Raw genomic sequence first — 24,301 nt, 5'->3', positions numbered from 1 at the left:
CATGATATTGAGTAGTCCTTCAACTTCCTTGCATGTTACAGATCCTAATCAAATTTGGTACAATGAATAAATTAACGTAAAGATTCCTTTTAAAACCTGGACAAATAATTCCGTCAGCCACGTAAAAATTAAAGTTCGTTTGCAAGGTTCGCTTAAGGATTAAAGAATGTTTGACTAATTACGGTGTACACGCGCGTAACACGTACGACGCGCGTTAATTAAATATCCCCGATGAAATCGCGGCGTCTACCTGTTGATACGGTGATTTCCGACAATTAGAAACTAGTTGTCAATGAAGCGATCCGAAATGCGATACGAATCGATGGCAACTGGAACGATGGTACGGGGAAACTGCAACACGCAACCGGCCCGACTGTGTCCTCGTTCGTTAGTCCGCCGACAATGACGTCAGATGACAGGTAATAATGTTAAGTAATATTTACTAATAGGCAGGACCGACCTCGGAGTCTCCGAGGACCCCACGGATCGTACCTGAGGGTGCCGCGGCCGAGGGCGCAGTCACCATCAACTAAATTGTCCGCGAAACGATCTCACGCACTCCAAGAGGAATTTTGGCGTCCGCACAAACGTGTTCGGAACCATTCCTCAAGCTGTCGCGTTCCGGCGAATTTAGATCGGAACACCGTGCCCGAGTTGTGCTGCCGCGCGAGCCAGCTCCACCGTCTGACGCGTCATTCCACGCCGCGAATGTGAAATCTGCACTTGAAATCGACGCCGTAAGCACAGCTTTATTGACACGCGACGTTGAAAATTTGCGGAACACGTCCCGCGAACGATGAGACTCGCGACAATCATCGCGCCTCGAATGTGCAGGGTAAATGTCTGCTGTTTTCGTGTATCGTTTCGTGATATTCGAGTCGTCTAATCACACAGGATGTTTCCGAAATCGTGGTACAAGTTGGAAAAACGTGATAATATTTTTTCCTTTCCGAGTTCGAACGTTCGACGAGCACGCGCGCTATTAGATTCGAATCGGCTGATGCGTCTGGTTATGGCCGACTGGATCTACTTCGTGCAGATACTCGAGCATTTTTCGAGTTTTCTCGAAAACGAGGCGTTGAACGAAAAAATAGTTTTTTCGATTTGAGTCTGCAATTAGAATCGCCAACCGGCCGCTGGTGCTACGATTTCGGAAACACCCGGTATAGAACAGTATAGAATGCAATAATTACGACTGAACAGGATGGAATGCGGGTCTTTATGCAAAATCAAAATTATCCGCATCAATTGCAAGAACACATTAAAATTTCTTTTTTTTTTTCTTTAATGACCGTAGTAAATTCGAAATAATATATCGACGTTTTTGAATACTTTTAGTTTGTCCGCTATCTTAAATTGCACCAGCTCATTTTCGTCATAAATGCACAAAATGAATCATGAAAATGATGAACATGATGAATCTTTCTTTTATGCAACCAGAAATGTCGGAAATATTCACAACTATATCTAAATGATTTTTTACCAGAAAAGTGAAAATGAAATATGAAATTTGTTCCCTAGAAATTGCATATAACATAGTTTTTCTATTGTCACGAAAAAAAGAATCTGTTTATTTTTAATAGCTTCCGTGTTGTTCATTGACTAATACACATTGTTCAAGTCTCAGACAGAAATTGCAGTCTCGTTCCCGTTAACTAAAACATTTTACCATTCCAGTGAACGAAATTGCATTGCGCTTGCTTTTAATCGTTGTCTGTTTCTGTCGCGCGGGTGTGTGTGTGTGTGTGTGGCCCTTCGTTCGTTAATTATTTCCCGATTGAGCAAGTTTGAAAAATGGGTAGGGAACGACCTTACTGCAGATACGAAAATTAATTGCGAAAGTTATTCGAATCAGTTTTTCAAATGCTGCGTATGGAAAGTTTCTGAAAACGCTCTCTCGCTTGCGACGCAAATTCCAAACTCTTCGATCATACTACATTGAGCCGCTTGCAATTTCTTTCACGGCTAGGCTGATTACAATTTCTCTGTCGTTAATCATTTTCTAAAGCACAGACAAAACTTGTTCGTTCAAAATTTCCACCAAGTGTCGACAGCGATAAAGGTGTATTCCAATTTGAGAAAGATAGACGATAATTTATATTTAACACGTTGACTGCCATGTCACCCATATGTTTTAAAATGAATTTTTTTATTAGGATCTGTAAAATGCAAGAAAGTTGGAGGACTACTCAATATCATACATTTAATATTTTTCAATTTTTATTTTATTCAATAACTTACTTTGATTTTATGGAATTGTTGAGGTTTCTAGTTTGTCAGTGTTAATGTCGTTCGAAATGTTCGTGACGAGTCCGACGCGATATCACAGGGCAGGAAAAGTTAGGGTACAATCAATCGCGTTTAATGAAAGATTTTAACGTCGCCGTCGATCGACGCGAAAGTGGCACCCTCGCGATTCTCACCCTTTCTCCTTTACGGTCCTCGCTCTGTCCCGCTCGCTTTGTTTTCCCCACTCTCTTTCTGCAACTCCATAAATTCCTCTATAGCCCCATTGTATGGCACCCCTGTGGCTTCTTTACGGGGTTACGTGCCGCAGAGTCTAAAAACGCATTAGCAGCAAATGGCAACGCCACGTAAACTCGTTTCAACCACGTACACAGCACGAGTAGATGAGGGAATTGTGATACGCTGGTAAGTGGTACTCAGAGCCGGACATATTTCTCCGATTCTTCGGTAAATAGAACGTATTGTACGTGCGTGTGCTGCCAGAAAATAGTCCAAATTCGTTGAAAACATAAGGATATTAAAATACCCGAAGCTTCAGAAAAAAAAGGTTTCCGATCATTCCTAATAACTAAACGGCGGATTTTATGCATTTACGATAGAATCGGCCAGGTAAAATACCAAACTGTGAAGACATTAGAATTTCCGAATTCTCTTCGGTTGATCAAAACTATTAAAAGAAGGAACGCCACTTCGCTTAATTTCTCTTTCCTACAATAGACTCGGAAAATTTTGCATTTATTTGCAAATATTGCAACAGTTCACTGTCCACCGTCAAGTGAAAGTTGCCAAAAAATTAGAACGCTTAATATCACCTCGAACGATAACAATGCCGATAGAGAGATTGCCTAAAAAAAATGTCTGCAATTCTTCGGTATGATTGAACTAAAAAAAGAAAAAGAAAAAGAAAGCAGACATATTTATTTCCATGTTAATATTTTCTTCGTATACGACGATTTTTATCGTTTCGCTTGCTTTTAATAATTACAATGATGATCGTTCGATCTCGATCGAACGCTCTTCGCCAGAGGTGTATGCAGCATCGAATGCTCGGAATGACGTCTTCGTCGCGCGGTTCGACACGCGACAAATTTTTTCTGCGGTTGATACGTACGCTCGCGTTTAAAACAATGCTTTCACTGGTGCTCGGACATTCAAATACGAGAGACGATTATGAAAACAAACAGAGAACTGGAGCAGCCCTTCGGGTTTAGCACGGTGCCGCGTGTTCCACCACTTAAGAACACGTTCCGTGCGGCAAAGTACGGGGAAATTAAACGTTTTTGTTAGAACTTTTAATTTTTTCTCGGAAGTTCCCAGCCGATCGGACGCGCGCTCTAGCGATAGACAGTAATTGAAATTGCTCGGAACGAGTGTTCGAACGTCTTTTTAATTACATCTGACCGGGCGTGTATGATTGCGTGCCTAATTGCCGCGCAACGAACAAATGGCCGCGCACGGCAAAAGTCCGAAGAAAGTGCTGCGGCGCACAGTGGGCAATTTGGACAAAATCGGATTCAAAATCAAGGAACTTTCGATAGGAATGAGGTAGAGCGATGAAATTTTTTTTAAATGAAAGCTGTAACTTTGTAGAATATGGGAAAAATAGAGAGATTGTGGTACGAACGTTTGTTAACCTCGAGAAAATTCGTTAAACGCGCACAAATTCCAGAAAATTTTAGTTTTGCCAATACCACGCGCGCAAAAAATTTTTTTTTAACATGCTATACATCATTTCCCATAGATTTTTTCACGCTGATTTCAAATCTGGTCTCAAAATTTGTCTACGACCTCAGGATTTTGCAAAAGATAGATTTTTGTGACAAAAACTAATGCAGTCATTTTTTCGTTGAAATGATTGGATGATAATAATCTCCCCATTTTTCCTATATTCTACAAAGTTTCAGCTTTCATTTAAAAAAAATTTCATCGCTCTACCTCATTCCTATCTAAAGTTCCGTGATTTTGAATCCGATTTCGTCCAAATTGCCCATTGTGCGGCACGCGGCATACAGTGATCAATTTGGACGAAATCGGATTCAAAATCAAGGAACTTTCGATAGGAATGAGGTAGAGCGATGAAATTTTTTTTAAATGAAAGCTGTAACTTTGTAGAATATGGGAAAAATAGAGAGATTGTGGTACGAACGTTTGTTAACCTCGAGAAAATTCGTTAAACGCGCACAAATTCCAGAAAATTTTAGTTTTGCCAATACCACGCGCGCAAAAAATTTTTTTTTAACATGCTATACATCATTTCCCATAGATTTTTTCACGCTGATTTCAAATCTGGTCTCAAAATTTGTCTACGACCTCAGGATTTTGCAAAAGATAGATTTTTGTGACAAAAACTAATGCAGTCATTTTTTCGTTGAAATGATTGGATGATAATAATCTCCCCATTTTTCCTATATTCTACAAAGTTTCAGCTTTCATTTAAAAAAAATTTCATCGCTCTACCTCATTCCTATCTAAAGTTCCGTGATTTTGAATCCGATTTCGTCCAAATTGCCCATTGTGCGGCACGCGGCATACAGTGATCAATTTGGACGAAATCGGATTCAAAATCAAAGAACTTTCGATAGAAATGAGGTAGAGCGATGAAATTTTTTTTAAATGAAAGCTGAAACTTTGTAGAATATGGGAAAATAGGGAGATTATTACCATCCAATCATTTCAACGAAAAAATGACTTCATTAGTTTTTGTCACAAAAATCTATTTTTTGCAAAATCCTGAGGTCGTAGACAAATTTTGAGACCAGATTTGAAATCAGCGTGAAAAAATCTATGGGAAATGATGTATAGCATGTTAAAAAAAATTTTTTTCCGTGCGTGGTATTGGAAAAACCATAATTTTCTTGAAATTGTGCAAGTTTAACGAATTTTCTCGAGGTTAAAAAACGTTCGGACCACAATCTCTCTATTTTTCCCATATTCTAATAAGTTTCAGCTTTCATTTAAAAAAAATTTCATCGCTCTACCTCATTCCTATCGAAAGTTCCTTGATTTTGAATCCGATTTTGTCCCAATTGCCCACTGTGCGGCGCGGCGGGAGCAACGAAATCGAATCTCATCGACGCGCAGACGTAAGAACTAAATTAAAACCTCGTCAACGGCTTTGTTTGAAACATTCGCCGGCCGAGCTTGGCTTCTGTTTAATATTCATCCATGTAAATACATTCATAATCTCCGTTGATTTACAATTTAAAGTTATCGTTTCGGCCAAGATGGAATCGGGTCTAACGAGGCAGTTTCGTATCCTTATAGGCCATCAATTTCCTTTAGTGGCTGTTCTGTGTGTTGCTCGACAGCTCCCTCAAAGATGTCGCGGGGATGCCGCTTCGAAAACGTGCTTCGGAAATGGGATCGTGTCAATAGGTGAAATTAATTTCTTGTCAATCTGTATTCACAGTCTCGTCTTTTACTCGGAGAAAAATCATGAATAAAGTGCGGATTTTATGCGTTCACAAGAAAAAATTAGCAAGCGAATCTTAAAGCAGCAGAAGCATTAAAACAACTCGAGAATATTAAAATTGTCAATCGAAAAAATACATTTTTACCCAGCTTCCGTATCTTTCGATTGATTCACGACATTTTGATTTTGCATATAGATCCGCAGAATAGTCATTAAAAAAAAATGACATGTGTATTCAGTTTTGGCACTTTATGCTGTAGGAGTTGTGCGCAAAGAAAATACAGCAACTGGATTTGAAGGGTACATAATTTCAGTTAAAAAGACAGATGACGGAATAATAAAGTCAGGCTTGAAAGTGCAAACGATAAATGTGCGACTTCAAAGTAAAACTACATTACAGACAATTATTGTATAGAAAACATGGAAAGTGAATCGTGAATGATGTCCGAACATATTCTGGGAACAGAAGAAGAACGACAGAGAGGAAGAGCAAATGATAGATATTTGGATAAGAGAGAGCAAATGAGCAAACGAGAGTAAGCAAAAACGTAAAGGAAGAAAGTAGAAAGAGAAAGCGACTGAGCAAGGGTTGAACCAAAGGGGAAACGCGCGAAAGTGAGAATGATAGACGAATAGTGGAAGTTAAAGCTAATTAGTCGTCCTCGATGTCTTCAGAGCTATAGACCATTAAAAAATATCCATAGCAATTCCAATCGATTGTGGTATTGTATGACGGGGGAAATTTATAACTGATCGAAGAGGAAAACCAACGTGCAGCGGCTTGCTTGTGTCAAATAGATTTTAACGTAAACGCCGAGACACTTCGGCAAGATGGTACCCTCTCCATCCCCTCTTCTCACGGTTTGACACCACAGGCGCTATCTTGAAAGCACTTTAAGTCAATTGATTAATTTCCTTTTTAATTACCCTGCCAAACATTCCGAACAGCCTTTGTAGGGATATAAATTATTTATACAGGGTGAGTCACCTAACGTTTGCACCTCAAATATCTTTGTTTTTTCTAAAGATACGTAAAATATGGTAAGGACAAAGTTGAATGGTACAATGGGGCTGACACAATGCCATAAAAAAATTGTGTATTTATGTCATTTTTTTAGAGATATTAAGGTCACCATGACTTTTTCAAATGAAACCACCCTTTTTTAAACACCTACAATGATAGTCCATTTCATTAGGAATTCAGTGACTATATTATTCCAAGGTCATTCAAGGTCAAGTACTGAAAAAACGTATAAAACTAAAATATGGAAGCAGGATACCTGTATTTTATAAATGTTCGAAATATGGTCCAATTACTTTGTCGTTCAAAATACCACACCACACGTTTACACTCCATTGTCTTTGATGATCAATTTCTCGCAGCCAGTGCGGATTATCCACAGACCAATAATGGGCGTTCCGTAAATTAATTGAGACATGATTAGTGAATGTTGTTTCGTCCGTAAACAATACATTAGAAAAAAATGAATGATTTTGAAGCAATCCCCATTGACAAAAGTTAATTCTATTTTGAAAATCATTCCCGTGCAATTCTTGATGGAGCGTTATGTGGAACGGATGAAATTTATATCGGGCCAGAATTCGTATTACGCTACTTTGACTTATGCCTGCTTCCCGGGAAATTTTTCTCGTACTCACGTGAGGATTGACAGCTATAGCTGCTAAAATATTAATTTCACTGTCTTGCATGTACACTTCCAGTTCTTCGAAACAACCTGTACGTATTAATGAAAGTCTGTATAGAAGGTGTGTTACGCTCGGGGTACCTTTCTTCATAAAGTAATCGGGCCAGCACTGCATTTTGTCTACATTCACAGTAAATCGTGATCATATCACACTTTTCAGTCATCGAATAAGACATAGCGGAATCGCGTTTGGAAACATACTGATAGTAAGTAAGAATGCTGAATAACAATAACATTGAAGAACCTTAGTATCTTTACTTTAACTACGACCATAGTATGTTTACTATTTACTACAAGTCTCAACCGTGATAAACGTATTCTGCTTTCATATTCTAAATCTTATACGTTTTCTCTGTCCTTCACCTTGAATGACCTTGGAATAATATAGTCACTGAATTCCTAATGAAAGGGACTATCATTGTAGGTGTTTAAAAAAGGGTGGTTTCATTTAAAAAAGTCATGGTGACTTTAATATCTCTAAAAAAATTACATAAATACAACATTTTTTTATGGCATTGTGTCAGCCCCATTGTACCATTCAACTTTGTCCTTACCATATTTTACGTATCTTTAGAAACAACAAAGATATTTGAGGTGCAAACGTTAGGTGACTCACCCTGTATATATATAAAAATTATTTATATATAAATTGGTGAAAGAACTAAAGGCAAGCTCTTTTGTAAAAATATTTCTCTTTTAATTACATTTATTGCACTTATTGACTGGAACAAAACAGCCAACACGAATAAATCACGCAATTGTTTAAAAACCTTCGAAAAAATACGTTCTAACTTTTTCCGTCAACCTAACGAAAATAAATGTTTATTCCACAAGTTAATCCAGATAGGAAGGTGCGATCGTCACTCCTGGAAATGGAAATTCTATTGAACCAAACTGACGAAAAATACTGCGAAGCTTTAGTCGGTCATCCATTCGATTGAAAATTCTTGTTAACTGTGGTTCAATTGAAAGGAAGAGAAAACAATAATACAGTACTGTTTGCATGCATGCACAACTTTTTTTGTAAGCTCGGCTTTGGAACCTTCAAAAACGAAGTAGAGCAAGCTTGCCAGAAAATTTCTCTGTCCGCACTTGAATGTTTAAAAAATAGTCTGGCAATATAAAAATAGAGTTTTTGATTGCGCTTTTTAACTTGATACATTATTTGAATTATAGTCAGAATATACTAATTCGCAGAATAAGTTGAAAAAAACATTCTCTGAAAACTTAAACTGTAAAGGACGAAAAGAATTTAATTCTTTAGATGTTATGCGACATTATGGTCGCTGTGTCATCTTAAACGGAACGACACCGTAATACCGGTTCCCCCCTAAGTGACGTCTTTTCACGAAAAACCTCTATAGTGGCCCGTTTGCGACGAGAAATTTCTATGGAAATTTTGCCACGCATCGATTTTCTTTTCAGCGAACAATTTTGAACAGCATTGGATCCTCACTTCTGATGGAAATTCGACTAGTACAATCCGTTCTTTTTGTATCTCATACAAAGCATTATTAATAATGAAAACGAATGAAATTGTAAAATTATTGTACACTCCTTTATTTCACTTTGAAATCTATATACGCACGTGTGAAAATAAAGTACCCATACTATACGTACACGTTACTGTCTATTATGCAAATACATGATATTTCAGTCCAGTTTGTAAATAACAAGTAACAAATTTTAATACACTTCCTCGCAATAGACTTCAATCGATTATCTTTTCATTCTAATAAAAAAAGGGGGAACATATGTTGCAAAACATTCAATTTTAATGTAACAATACACAAAATACGAAATAAAAATGTTTCATAAAAAATTTAAATGGTAACATAGCATTCTAGAGTGTCTAGGTATCTATCTGCACAGCTACAAAAAAAATGGTAATTATTTAAAGGAAATAATCTTCTTCTAGGCATTCATTCAAACATTTAAAATTTATTGTATCGTTAAAGACGATAAAATAATAAGTTCCTAGTTCGCGTGAACTAAGAACACTAGAGAATTCCTATTTCTTCTTCGTTGTCTTCTCATTGGCCAATTTTTCGTGAACGCGGGAAATACGCCCTAGGAATACGCGAGGAAAAAGAGGTCGCTCTGTGGGTGCCTTTAGGCGCATCTTCATGACTCGATCGTTCCAATTATGTGCAACTACAGGGATAAAATAAACAGATGAGCGGCGTGATAAGCGCGTATGTCATCGGCCCCTCGATAACTATCCGTTTCTCAGAATTACCCGCTTCTAGAACCTGTGCTCTACAAATCTTCGAGTTTCGTTCCTACTGCAGAGTTCCGAAGCCATATTCATGAACCGTTCCACGATTGCGCATGCGCTCTCGACATCGCGGATTTCTGAAACTACGTGTATCCATGGAATACAACTCATTTCATGCATACGCGGTGAAAATTAGTTCTTGAAAAACGCCGGTGTGTCGCATGTGATCGAATGAATCATCTACGGTGGTGTATAGCTATCTACAAATGCTCTCATCATTAATGCATTGTCGAGTCTAACAATGAATTACCGAAACGAAAAATTCGATTACGAAGAAAATAGAAATGGAAACAGAGTTAAAAATTAACTATTTTTATTTTCATTCGAGAATGCTGGGTTATTGGTAAGACCAAAATCAGAACATTCTAGAGGCTCGATAGAGCTGATCCATATATTCGAGTTTAGCTTGTTTACGTTTATATCCTATTATAAGTTAGATTCGCATATTTTTAATTGCAAGTACGGCGAGGTTTCAGGCAATTACTTTTAAGCCCGATGGGATTATCATTACCCTATGAATTTCCACACAAATGCATGGTTTCAGGGAAAATTATTAATAAAGTAGGCCGGGGATTCAACCACCGTCCACGTTGAAAGTTATGCTGGCGTGAATTTGAATACACTCCCCTCACATCGGACGATATCTAACGGTGATACCAGTTGATGTATAAAAATTTTCAATGCATTCGTATACGTCCATCATATTTTTTGTATTTCTCCTTACTTATTCATACGCTCATAGATTATATCTTACACTAAACGTATTTTAAAGGCATAAACAATCTCAATCTGCTTATTACTCGCGGTATTTTACGCAATTCAATTTCGGCGACACCAATCCAACTAATTTCCTTAGAAAACACAGCGAATAAAAAGAAAAGCTACATACAATCAGAATTCAAAAAGCATAGTGCCGACTATCCAGACGATTCAAGCTTAAAAAGGAAATTATTGTGTCAGCGAGTTTTCGTACTATAACGCTTTTATTATTCCATAAAGGTATATATTTTTAAGCGATGTTAAGTGATATTTTACGACAAGATGACCGATACTCAATGAACTGTGAAAATTTGCTCGGTATGCCTGCACTTGACACCATGCTATATCGGCGTCCGTGTATCCGTCCATCTGCCAGTGGATCGGGGCAGCGTTTTATATAACACAAAGCACCGAACTAACAGAATCGGGCACGGGGATGCGACCGAGAAAAGAAAGGTTGATTCGGGGGGACATGAAGATCTATGCACATGTGCAAATTACGGGGACGAGTCTAGAAATTGAGGTGACCGAGGAAGACGTTCATCGAACCCGGGGGGCACTTGTTTTCGGCCGGTAGCGACGCGTCGTGCGTTCTCGTGCGTATTCGTTCTGCGACTCACCGGGTAGGGAGAGGACTCATCGTGTAGCACCACCCAACGACGAGCGTCGCGACGGCCCCCGAAAGACAAGCACGTGGAGTACGGTATCATGATGACTGCAGCGACAAGAAGGGGGCGTACAATCCGCTTGAATATTTGTCGCCAAGGACAATAGAAGTCTCTTAGGATATCGTCTGTGCTGCGACCGTGGCTCGTCGAGCGGGCCTCGCGTCCTCGTCGTGCGCGTTGACGTTCAACGGTGTTTGCAACACGCGTTCCGCCACCCAGATCAACGAACGAACGAGCCAGAAAAGCCACGGTGCAAAACAACAGGCAACCGGCTAGCCGAGGACCACGAGACTCGAGCGAAGTCAGGGAATCGCGTGCGCTGATTGGTCGACCCGTCCATCACCGCTGCACGATCAACGTTCCGCGCACGCGCCGACAAGAGATCAATGAGACCCGAGGCGAAGAAGACACTCGCCTAGAAGCGACGTGTGCGAGCTTCGCCGAAGGCAGCGGCCTCAGAATCGGGTCGCGGTCCCCAGTATAGTCGATACGGGACGTCGTTTCGGTCCGAACAACTAAATTATTCCGCTTCGACAGTTCCTTTAGCTGATTAACGCGAACATTTTTTTAATCCATGTAAACAGCGTGTTGCGTTGCACATAAGATGGGGCGAATTCAGCACACTAAACAAGTTCATAGACACATATGTATATACTGTGTGATCTTGTTTAAGAGTTACAAATTTTGTCCTGTGTTTCGATGGTTCCTTACCTATAGCTTCGAATTAAGACGAACATGTTTTCCTCGTTCGATAATCTACGAAAGGGTCGAAGCACGCTAAACAAGTTCATACAAACGTATACCCTGTGGGATCTTGATTAAGAATTATAGTTTGTTCTGTGTTGCAATGATCATACATTAGACCTAGTTTCAAAGAATTGCTCGAAGCGTTCAATTTCGACACAAGCATAAATCTGTCTCATCATAGATTATCGAAGTCTGACCTGAAGAAGATTGCTGCAACACGAAATAAATGATTGTAGTTCGAAAACAGACTCACGCAGGGTGTTTGTATATGAACTCTGTATGCTCTGTGCACAGGGCATTCAATAATTCATCGAAGTCTTGGTTGTAGTTATGATCCTTCGTCTAGCATCGCGTGACAATGACGTTTCTGTTTCGTTAATTAGCTCCCCGATTATTCGGTCAACAAACGTTTAACGAAAGTAGTTGGCGCAGGGCTATATAGATAACCAACAAGTAATTTGCTGTAATACTTGAATGCGTCGACTGCTGCGTCACCCATACACTTGTAGATATCGGCACACCTATAATACAGTTAATTAATTCAACAGAAATCAATTGTGAAGCCTGTGACGTATTAAATTTATATTTTCAAATTCAGTTGTTATACTGTAATGTTTATGTAATATGGTATATTGTAAGAAACGCTTAGTCTATTTATGCTATAATATTACGTCTCAATATAGTAATATAAAAAATGTTTGCTATAAGTGTATGAAGGACATTTGTTTCGAGACACAAATTTTTCGAATTCTCTGTCTCTCTTACTCTCTCATAAAAATCAGTGGCTTTCTCGACAGAAGTGACCTGGTCACCGACGAGATACTGCCAGCCTTACGGGAGATCGTGTCACTCGAATAATTTGGTGTTTTCTAACGCCCTCTAGGATATATTGTGGCTGGAGTAAGAAACTGAAGGTCACCGACGGTATCTCGTCGGTGCAGAAGGCCACTAAGGAAATTCTTGTCGGTAAGAAGTCGAATCATGACAGAACCACCGACGAGATATTTAGAAAGACTGCGCCAGCCTTACGGGAGAATGTGTCGCTCGAAACATGCGGTGTTTTCTACCGCCCTCTAGGATAGATTTTGGCTGGAGTAAGAAACAGAAGGCCAACGACGGTATTTCGTCGGTGTAGAAGACCACTAAGGAAATTCTCGTCGGTGAGAAGGTGAATCATCACGGACCCATATCGATTATCAAATGTTACATTCTCCGACCAGAGTTGGGCAAAATATTTATCTAAATAAAAATTTCGAATAACGAATAAAAGATAAAAAAATTTTTATTTCCTTATTCAAGGGTTCGAATAAAAAAAGTATCTTTATTCGACGAGTATCGAATAAATAATTTTATTCGACGAGAATTTATCCGACGAAAAAAGATAATTTTTTTTATTCGAAGCGGATTTATTCAACCCCCATTACCATTTTTGTGTCACATCCTACCGTATCGGTTGGAACTAATATTGTGGAACTAATATTACAGACGAGATGTAAGAATAGGCCAGTTCAGTCATCTCATCTTATGCTGTTTCGTGTCGCACGACATAAAATACTGTGAGAATGTTCATGGTTTAAAAGTTATTCTGTACCTTGAATTCTATTACCTACCTTTTCTAAGAAATTAGATGGCTACATGGTCAAAAAGGAATGCTTGTCGACATCATTGGAAAAAAGAAGTTGTTGTAAACATTACACAGCCAGAAATAAGAAATTTATCAGTCTATTGCGTTCGATAATTTAATGGGTGCAAATATTCATGGTTCAAAAGTTATTCTGTATCATGAGTTCTATCAATTACTTTTGCTAAAAAATTAGATTCCAAGATGGTCAAGGGAGTGCTTGTCTACATAGTTGGCAAAAAGAATTGTTATAAACATTGACCAGCTAGAAATAATCAATTTACCAGTGAATTGTGTTCGATAAATTAATGCGTGCGAATATTCATGGTTCAAAAGTTACTCTGTATCTCGAGTTCTATTAGGTATTTTTACTAAAAAATTAGATGGCAAGATGGTCAAGGGATTGCTTGTTGATACCATTACCAAAAGAGATTGTTATAAACATTAAGCAGCCAGAAATAACAAATTTACCAATAATTACTATCGCGGCGATTGAAATCTAGCGAAGTTAGTTTGGGGTGGGGGAGTTGCGCACCGCGCACCGCGCAGCTGATCTCGGCGGTCGCGCTCAGTCCGTCAGTCGTGGTGCGCACTCAGGAGGGAGCGGGAGGGCTCCGGGACCAGAAGGACGAAGGACCTTGGAGTTGACCAGAGGTTCTCCAGAGCTGCCCTGGCCCACCCTGACCACCCTGGCCTACCCTCGCCTACCCTCGAGTGGACCAGGGATTCTCCAGAGCTGCAGTGGACATCACTAGTTAACCCTGGCCCGCCTTAAGCTGGCTCGCGGTCGGCCCGCGGTTCCTGGAAGCCGTCTCCGCTCACCTTGGTCAACTTTCAGCAGCTGGTAAGTAACAACACAAATATACATTTTCTGTTTTGGAATACGTGTTGATTCAACGAACGCCGTCAATTATTATTTCTGTATTTTTAATTCGAATTTGCTTCGGAATTTTTCACAAGTTTCTTTTCATGAAATTATATTATATTATATTTTTGACATAAAATTGGTATTTGGAAATTTTATTATATTATATTATATTTATGACATAAAATTGGTATTCCTCCGATCGGAGGTCCCTCAGGGGCTCACTCACGGGCCGGACCGTGAGTGAGTACGGGTATTAGCGAACCCGGGGCGACACTAGCTTGTTGTTTGTTGCTTCCTAATTTCGTTACATTTATTTTTTATTGAAATTGATCATCTTTCCAATTAAGCATTACTTCTGAACTTTCAAAAGTTCCTCTTCTAAAATTTATTTATCTGATTTAAAATTGGTATTCCTCCGAATGGAGGTCCCTTAGGGACTCACTCACGGGCCGGGCCGTGGGTGAGTACGGGTATTAGCGAACCCGGGGCGACCCAAGCTTGTAGGTTGTTGCGTTTTAATTTCCCTATATTTATTCTTGATTAAAATTGTTCAACTTTTCAATTAAAAATTATTTCTGGACTTTCAAAAGTTCCTCTTTTAAAATTTATTTATCTGATTTAAAATTGGTATTCCTCCGAACGGAGGTCCCTCAGGGGCTCACTGCTGTGGGTGAGTACGGGTATTGGCGAACCCGGGGCGACCCGAAGCGCCACCTCAGTAGATTGAAGTTCTGACTTCATCTACTCTTCTTGGTTTCTTGTCGGTTAGGCCGTACTTGTGTACGAGGTTAGTTTGGCTCTCTTGAGCCGGTTAGATTCGCACTCTTGTGCATATTAGGTAGGCCGTACTCGTGTACGGGGATAGTTTGGCTCTCGTGAGCCGGTTAGATTTGCACTCTTGTGCATATTAGGTAGGCCGTACTCGTGTACGGGGTTAGTTTGGCTCTCGTGAGCCGGTCAAATTCGCACTCTTGTGCATATTAGGTAGGCCGTACTCGTGTACGGGGTTAGCTTGGCTCTCGTGAGCTGGTCTTAGGTTGGCTCTCGTGAGCCAGTTAGATTCGCACTCTTGTGCGTGGTAGGTAGGCTGTACTTGTGTACGAGGTCATCGTTTCTTCATTGATTACTTCGGTGTTCCTTCATTTTGTGTCTAATTATTATTAGACTGTTCCAGTTAAATCACAACAGTTCAGCAAGATCATCGTCGCACGAAGACAACCAATAGTAAGAAGACATCACATTATTTATAAGTTCGTATTAGTTCTCGAGCAATTATTGTGTTAGAATCACTTTGTTAGTTTCGCTTGTTGATTTGCAGTTGGTAGCGTCACTCTCGAACCAGAGCCTTCTGCTCTGGTTCGCTTCTTTCATTTTTTTTTTTTTTTTTTCGTAAATCTGAGCCTTGTGCTCCATTTTTATTTTCTCTGTCATTATTCAGAGACTTGTTAGACTTAGTTCTTTTTTTGCTCACAATAATTGCTCGACTTAAGTTCGTGCGTTAGTTATTAAGCTTGTTTGTTAGTATTGTATGTACGTCGAGTAATTTTTGCCCTAACTTGACTTTGCTCGACTCGATTGTCAACTCCGACACAGTCTCCTGCTGTGTCGGACCTTGCTTGCAAGTTTTGAACCGGTCCAGTTGCGATATTCGGCGTGGATGCATAGAGAATTGATGGTCAGGGAGCAGTACTCGCCAGGTAGAACCCTTCTTTCGTAAAATGTCTGCCTAAGTCATGTCAACGCTGGCGTGGCTCGCGCCGGGAGCAGGGGATCCTTCGTCCGTAAGTCTCTTCGTCGCCTTGTTGCGCCAGCGTTGCTCGTGGCGGGTAGTTGGGGAAGGTAGTTCTACCGTACGGTGGAGGCGTCCCTGGCCGTCGTTCTCTGTGAGGAAGCGTCGGATACCGTACTGGTCGGCAGATAGCTTGCAAGCATTGTACGCGTCGCGTCACCCTCGATCCAGAGCCTTCTGCTCTGGTTCGGTTTTGTTTCTCTCTTTGAAAGAATCAGAGCCTTCTGCCTGATTCGTTTTTCATCTCCCGTGAATCGGAGACTTCTTCTCCGACTCACACCTTTTTCTCCGCAATAATTACTCGACATACGCTGCGGAATTTAGTTTGTAAGACTCGAAAGCGTCGTTGTAAGAAAGGGAGTCAGAAGGAAGCGTATTGAATTCCTTCTGGCTTCCTTTCGGGTCTCTCGTGCAGCAACCTCCTCGTGGTGAGACCCGGGCAATCGGTATTATTCTCTATTCGTCAGAACTTTTAGTATCTTACAAATAGAGAATAATATCGAGCTAATAGCTGCTTATTTATAATTTCCGATAATAGAATTTAAGACTTACTAATTATTAAAACTTGTGTATTCAATTGAATTGTGTCAGAATTTACTTTAGGTTAGCTCGGGATGAGCCAAGGTGGGCCTTCAATGCTTTTTTTGTTTTCCCCTGGTCCACCTTCAGCTTCTTGGTAAGCTCCTTTGAATTACTAACCGAAAAACACAGTTTTTCATCGTCATATTTTTTCCTGGATTTCTAATTGAAATTTGCTTCGGAACTTTTCAAAAGTTCCTTTTCTTAAAATTGATATTTTTTGCCTAAAATTGGTATTCCTTCGATCGGGGGTCCTTTCATTTATTATAAGTATATGGTCTAAGCTTCTCGTGGATCTAGTTGCAACATTTATCGTTCGTCAGCGTAGAGGGCGTATGAAATCTAGTTGTTGTTAACGATGTCGGTATTTCAGATCGTGAGACACGAAAGCCCATATGGTGATTGGTCTACTCCTGTACCTCGTCTGTGCTAAATATCTCGTCGGTGAAAGAACCATATCGATTATCATCAAATCTTACATTCTTTGACGAAATTTTTTGTCTTTTTTTTTTGTTTGGATTACCATACCTTGTCTGTGCTGCTATTTCTATTGCCATACGTCGGTATTGTTCGTTTAGCAGGTTCAGCATTCTGCCACCGACGGCGCTATCAATGCTATCAAGAGACCGTGAATAGTGTTCTCAAAAGAGGTGTCCTTATCGCAGAATCGACTCTCGAGAGTCGGACTGTGCGACGACAGACATATAAAACGTAACGCTCTTCTGAAATTTGTTAATAACTAATTAATTCATTATCAAACCTGTACAAAATTGCACTAGAATCGTAGCCAAAGCGTCATTCTGCATTCTTTAATCATAAAAGTGCACAAATTAGATCCCTAAAGTTGAAAAAGTAAATATTTACTGGTGACCTATCAAACTCATGTAGTATATTTGACTAGGGGCTAGAATACACAAAGTCTGATGAAAAACGATATGGGAAACTAGCCAAAGGTTGATTCTATATTGTCCAATTCCTGATGTTTCTGAATCATTAATCACAAACGAATTATTAACCCTTTGCGGACGGGGGCGCTCGACGGGCGAGCGTCGCTGTGGACAACAGGTATTGAAGCGCGCAGCAAAGAAAATGTTCACGTCGCACGTTTGCGTTATAAAATCTAAAGCTTTATTCAAATAACATTTTTATAAAATCCAATAAAATCATAAAGAAACAAATTTAGTCGTCTGTACATAGGCGATGTTTTATATTCGTGCTTTGTGTGATATAGTTCGAACAATCACCTATGAAACAACCTACCATGGTCTCGCATCGTAAGTTTACACTATACGGAAGATAAGATCTTATCGATACAAAGACTGTAGGCCGACACTCGTCCGCAACGGTAAAAAGACTTGGGCGGCTATATGCCGACTCTCGTCCGCAACGGTAAAAAGACTTGGGCGGCTATTTGCCGACACTCATCCGCAAAGGATTAATAAATGATTATGGAGTGTAACAGGTTTTCGAGGAGGTCTATGTCTGTCTTTTTCTCTCCCCACAAATTCCATAAGTCTGTCCTTGTCGGATACCAACTTCAGTATCATATTCGCCTAATACTTACCAGGAAATTCGAAGTGCCGCTAAAAAGTAGGTGGCACGAGATTTCTTTTGTCCTTGTCGCGTGTTATCGCTGTCCTTGTCTTACACATGTGGAAAATAGAGAAAATTAGTTCATACGCCGGTCGCATAGATGACGCCACCGTCACGTTGTTGTCGCAGCGGTCAGTCTTTCAGTAATTAATTTATTTAAAAATATTCTATCATTGTTGGCGGTTTTTAACGATTGAGGAAAATACTTTGAACTCTTGCGCACGCCATGTAATTCTTTAAAGCGGATCTCGCGACAAATGAATTGATTATTAACGATTTTCGGAAGGCATGTTCGCTGTACTGTTGTTCGTCATATTCTTCTTAGTTTGGGCGTTCACCACCAGATGCTTATAGTGTTTCGATGCCCGTCGGGTGGCTATTTTTAAAAAAATCATACTTAATTATAATCATTACATTATGATACGGGTAATTTTGAGCCACCGAATGCCGAGATATTTATCATTTAATTGCCCGTATTATAAAATGGCATCATCCACCTTTAATTTAAATCTTCAAATTTTAAAATGTTCTTTCGGGGATATTCTGAAATTGATTCACAGAAAAGTTTTAGAGATTTTTCGGCTTAATTTTGTAATTCTTGGAAACCTGAATGTTCCTATCACAAAGTGGGTGATAATAGAAATTTTATGTATTAATTACAAGGCACTGGAACCAAATAAAAATTCACTCTTTTCTTCAATTATTGTAATAAGTTTTATATTTATTTAATTTGAATATGTTTTACCTACTCGCTTTGATCATAAATGCAAAAAATGCGCAGTCTAATCATCACGAATAAGTAGCTAATGTCAAACTAAGCTGCGATGATTTACAAAATGATTTACTGTGCTCTAATCGACGTCGCAGTACAGTTCTTTCTTTTTCGACGGAACAATATCGAGGGAGAGCTAATTTATAGTACCCTGAAAGATGTCAACGTCGTTTTCTCTTTCCGGGCTCTACGACGACGAATGAATCATGCTATTTGAAAAACCTGCGTTTTCTTACGGGTAAAACGATTAACGTCATTATTTCTACGTTCTAAAAGAAATATTATACAGAATTATCATTGTCTTCAACTTTGTCCTCGTCGTCGGAGCGTACATTATCCTTCCAGGCAATACGAAACCTAATACGGCTTGCGCGTGCCCTTGCCGAAGCATAACACACGAGAGGTCTGTTGTCTCTTCCCGAAAACACGGAGGAGTCTCGAGAGTAACAGAGTAACTATGATCGGCTCGTCGGAGGAAGAAGGATCGTGAATTTCTGAGAATTATGCCAGCCGAGTAGGGGGCCCGAGCTGGAAGAGGACAAGAGACCTGGGGTGACGAAAAAAGGATCTGTTGGTCGCAGCCAGTTGGTCTATCGGTTTCACGGCGATCGCAGGTCCCCGCGATGGAAGCAACGAAGTCGATGGCTTCTCGTAACGTACCCGGTGCCCCGGACGAGTGTCAGTTAACACTAAGATTGCTGGAAATGCTGCAGCGAACGAAATACGAACTGGTGCAAGAAAACGGGCAACGCAGGCTGACAGCTCCAGAGATCGCAAGCGGTGAAAAGCAACGTGTGAAAGGCGCCGAGATTTTCCTCGGACGTTTACCACGAAATTGCTACGAGGACGAATTGATGCCGATCCTCGAGAAAATCGGTCGTCTCTGTGAGCTGAGATTGATGCTCGATTTTTCCGGGTCCACGAGAGGATACGCTTTCGCGTTGTTCGAAGACGCGAAAACAGCGAGGGCCGTTTGCGCCAAACTCGACGGCTACGAGATCAGACCAGGACATCGTATCGGCGTTGTTAAATCTGTTGATAATTGTCGACTATTTTTTGGTGGAGTGCCCAAGAACAAGCGCAAGGAGGAGTTCCTCCAAGAATTGAATAAAATCCTTGACGGCATCACCGATGTGTACCTGTATCCGAACGCGCACGATAAGACCCAGAACCGGGGCTTCATTTTCGTAGAGTTTATAGATCATAGGGCTGCTGCCATGGCTAGACGGAAATTAATCCCCGGAAAAGTCATCCTCTGGGACCACGAAATTGCGGTCGATTGGGCTGATCCTGAGCCTGGAGACCCTATTGACGAGGAGATCATGGAAACGGTAAGATTCTATATAAAACGTAATACGTGGTAGAAAATATTTTTAGTTCTACATATGTCTTTCTGCATTACACTGATTTTCAATTCCTTCCTGCGGAGATTAAAATTTATATAAAGATTTAAATTAGAACATTTAGATTTAGATTTTTATTCTATTGTAATACTTACGACTTTTTTGTCGTATTTTTTTGTCGTTTGTGGAAAATTATTTTTTATTGCATGTATATACAGTAAGGAGCAAAACTGAGTCCACACTAGTTGAAACAACATAACTTTTTTAAAATTAGATCAAATGACTTGAATGTTATTGAGAAGTTAGAAGGATTAGTTTATTAGACGAGGTGTACAAAATTTTTGAAAAAAATTTGAATTGGTCGGAATCGCAAAAGAAATAGTAAAAGTTGGATTTTTCAGCTTTTTTATCTGAGCCTGTATTGAAAATTTAAAGAATGTGTTTGATTCCTTCGAATAAATTATATCCACGCTGAAAATTTCATCGATATTGGTTAATTCGTTTACGAGTTATAAACGCTTAAAAGTGGGAAAATTGCCATTTTTCACGATTTTCGACTTAAAATCGCACTTTTAATCGTTTATAACTCGTAAACGAATTAACCAATATCGATGAAATTTTCAGCATGGATATAATTTATTCGAACGAATCAAACGCATTCTTTAAATTTTCAATACAGACTTAGATAAAAAAGCTGAAAAAACCAACTCACCAATAGTGTGGACTCAGTTTTGCTCCTTACTGTATTTGTGTAAATGCATACGTTTCAATTTTCAATTTCATACGTTTTCTGTACACTTGCTTCACGGATGAACAAAATTTTAAATAACCACTGGAACTTTTTACATTTACGAGGCTTACGGTAATTCTCAGGTCACGGCTTTGTTTGTGCGAAATTTGTCGCTGGACACGCCGCAGCAGAAAATCCGGGATATATTTCAAAAAACTACTAAGATTCCTGTACTGAAGTTGAAGAAGATCAATCATTTCGCGTTCGTTCACTATGAAAATCGTAAAGCGGCCGAAACCGTGTTGAACATTATGACGAGTGCGTATTAATTCTTCCATTTTTTAACTCGGTTTCCATTTGTTCCTTTTCAATGCTTACACATTTCTTCAACAATTTTCAGAGCGAAATGGCGTTGCCGATGCCGAGGGTTGGGAAATTAGTTGGGCAAAGCCAATCGGTGCTTCGAAAATTTTGGAAAGACAGAGATGTATCAATGAAGCTGTGGCAAAGTCAAATTCGCGGAAACAAGATCAAAATCGTAAGAAGCAAAATTTGGTGAGAAAGCAGAATCCGAAAGCTACGGCTGACTGCAACAATAACGAAAAGGCTGCTCCATTGGTGCCGCACATGACCGCTTTGCAAAATTTTATGAAAGACAAGTTTAATGCGTCTTGCGTTTTCAATTGTGTGCAAGTTGCTGCTTCGTCGAATTTTGTTTGCAAAGTGAGTAAAAATTTCACTTTTTTTTCCGAATCGTAGGATCTGTTGCAGTAGCAATGATTTTTTAGGTGTCCAAGGTAAAATACAATCCGGGTGCCCTAATTTTGTTTTGTATTTCTGAAAATAAAAAGGGAAGCAAATAAATGTGTCGAATAATTTTGTATTCAAATTTTTTGTTCGATTTCTTAGATTACCATTTTCAAAGGTCAACAACTTCTTCTCGAATATCACGGCGATATGATGACCACGACGGAAGATGCGATTCTTGCGGCGTGCACGAAGATGTACCACTTCATCTCTACTACATTCCAAAATTGCGGTAAGTGTAAGTAGAAAACGTTCATGCTATAAATCAGGCCCGGGCAACTTCTTCCCCGCCGTCGCTTCACGACTCCCACTATCAGTGTATCGGTTCCCCCCACTATCAACTATTTTATACTTTATCATGCCTAACTGCGAATATATGCGTGTACATCTACACTCCATAGGAGGGATGTGGGGGGGGGGGGCAGGAATAGAGAGGGGAGTCCTCTATGGCTCGCGAGCGAAAGTTACCCAGGCCTGCCATAAATAATTTCTGTTTTAGTATGCCGATATTATCCGGCTATAAAATAATTGGAATTTAATATTATTATAGCATTAATGAAATTTGTTTCCAAACACGGAAATTATTTATGACTGAATTTAATACAGTAGAATTCCATTTATACGAACCGGATAACCAGGTAGTTCGGATAGTAAGAGTTCACGGATTATCCGTCCTTATACAGTTTATTCGTTCACACAATAGGAGCTAACGTTCGCATAACTAGTCTTGGTTACTATTTTTTACAAGATGCAGCAATAACTTTATACATTTGAAGTGTATCTACAATCTTTAATGTTATATTGTATGAACAAGTTGATGAAGTCGAAAAAGAAAGTATGGGAGCAGGAGGAGAGAGAAAGGGAGAGTCATAATTTGCGAGTAATATTTTTTGAAGCAATTATTTTTTACTTCGTAACATGATCATTGGAATTTCATACCTGTGCTGTCGTCTGACCACGTGCGACGTAAATCGGCTATGTGACGTCATTGGTTCCAACAAGTGGAGTTCGGATAAATGGAAGTATTTATATTTGTAGTTTAGAATGTTTTGCTGAAACAGGGAGATAACAGCGGAGGAGCTTCGCGTCCGAAATGATGCGTACACTTATGTAGGGCATGTAACGTGATACTTGGTTTGTTTTGGTTCGCTTCGGACAACCCGCGTACACAAAATGAATTCTTTGTCCTCCTTCGATAAAATATTCTCCCTCTGTTTATGTTTTTCTTTGATATGCAGATTTCGATTTTAATCCAGACTTCTTCAAGAAAGAATTTTTAGAGACTGTTGTAGTTCAAGTAGCAGAGATATTTCTCTTATATAGACAAAAATTTTTCGTCTACTTGGATAGACAAAACAATTAAATATTTAACAATTGTTTAAACAATTACAAAAAGTTATTAACAATTTAAAAAATGTTTTCCTTCTTTACGATTCATTTTAATTATCGCATGAATTGCATTGCAGTAATTTGAAAAATTAATTGTTCATTTAAAAAATCCAGAATCAGTATATTTTGTGTTGTTTTTCGTTTTTTGAACAGTACTCCAGGACGGCGAGGAATATCGTACCAAACAGAAATTAGGCGTTAATCCCGTGGTTGGATCACCGGTTGGCTGGAATAATCGCATTCATTATAATTAAATCAGTGATCAATTTTTATATCGCTAACCGTCCAAAGGTAATATTTGTTATTTATATAACGTAGAGATCCGGAAGCATGATAAATAATAAAAAGCACGTTCGACACGTTTTAATACAATTTTAAATCCAGAGCTATCAGAGGATGTAGAATGTTTAAATCGGACGTTATGATATTTTAAAATTCGATTTACCTAAATGACCACTTTTCACTTTTACTGATTGAAATGTAATTATCTCTTACTTAAAAATCTCTTACTGATAGCACTCATTATTACCAAATGCCGTGCTATGTGGTTTTTTTACACGATGAAATAAAATCTTGACTATGATATTTATGGAACGAAATCGTAAACAATTTTTATAAAAATATGATAAAAATTTTTTTATGAGCCAGAGCATAGCAAAACTGGCAATGGCAGGTTCTCTACGTTTAACAATATATTTATAATGTATTTTAAGATATTTAATTATTAATTTTAATAAGATAAATGCGACATCTCGGTATGAAGTACATTCATTCGAAGTACGTTGACAATCAAAATTAGTTTTAATTATTTTTAGTTCAATGCGAGATTAAATATTAAACTGTTGTTAGATCATTGTTTCGTTTATGTTCCTAAAAGCGCACTTACAGTACGCAAAGCGTGATATGTTTAGTTCTTGTTTATTTTTAGTTCGATTTTTTTGTTGATATGTTTAGTTTTAGTTCTATTTTATAATGAGACAGAGTTCATGATGA

The 24,301-nt window shown here is 39.1% G+C and overlaps 2 protein-coding genes across 2 annotated transcripts in view; one reads left to right on the top strand and one right to left on the bottom strand.

The window, feature by feature from the left end:
* LOC143352446 (uncharacterized) overlaps positions 1 to 12,377 on the bottom strand; it is a 112,804-nt gene extending 100,427 nt beyond the window's left edge. Inside the window, exon 1 of the mRNA XM_076784943.1 lies at positions 11,023 to 12,377. Within this exon, the coding sequence (XP_076641058.1) occupies positions 11,023 to 11,112 (90 nt within the window). The 5' untranslated portion in view covers positions 11,113 to 12,377. The remainder of the gene's footprint in view (positions 1 to 11,022) is intronic.
* Positions 12,378 to 19,512: 7,135 nt separating this feature from the next.
* On the top strand, positions 19,513 to 24,195 carry LOC143352241 (APOBEC1 complementation factor). The gene is made up of 5 exons (XM_076784571.1): positions 19,513 to 20,370; positions 21,256 to 21,430; positions 21,513 to 21,835; positions 22,022 to 22,151; positions 23,462 to 24,195. The coding sequence occupies exons 1-5, from the start codon at positions 19,663 to 19,665 to the stop codon at positions 23,560 to 23,562; spliced, it is 1,437 nt and encodes a 478-aa protein (XP_076640686.1). The 5' UTR covers positions 19,513 to 19,662; the 3' UTR covers positions 23,563 to 24,195.
* The last annotated feature ends 106 nt before the right edge of the window (positions 24,196 to 24,301 follow it).

The sequence above is a fragment of the Halictus rubicundus genome, chromosome 3, assembly GCF_050948215.1.
Source record: "Halictus rubicundus isolate RS-2024b chromosome 3, iyHalRubi1_principal, whole genome shotgun sequence".
Classification (NCBI taxonomy): Eukaryota; Metazoa; Arthropoda; class Insecta; order Hymenoptera; family Halictidae; genus Halictus; species Halictus rubicundus.
This window is presented reverse-complemented; position numbering and strand designations above follow the sequence as displayed.

Excerpts from the sequence above, each read along its gene's own strand:
- LOC143352241 (XM_076784571.1), top strand. The coding sequence starts at position 19,663 with ATGGAAGCAACGAAGTCGATGGCTTCTCGTAACGTACCCGGTGCCCCG. Across the intron at positions 21,431-21,512 it reads CGTGTTGAACATTATGACGA|AGCGAAATGGCGTTGCCGAT; the intron begins GTGCGTATTAAT and ends AACAATTTTCAG. Across the intron at positions 21,836-22,021 it reads CGTCGAATTTTGTTTGCAAA|ATTACCATTTTCAAAGGTCA; the intron begins GTGAGTAAAAAT and ends TCGATTTCTTAG.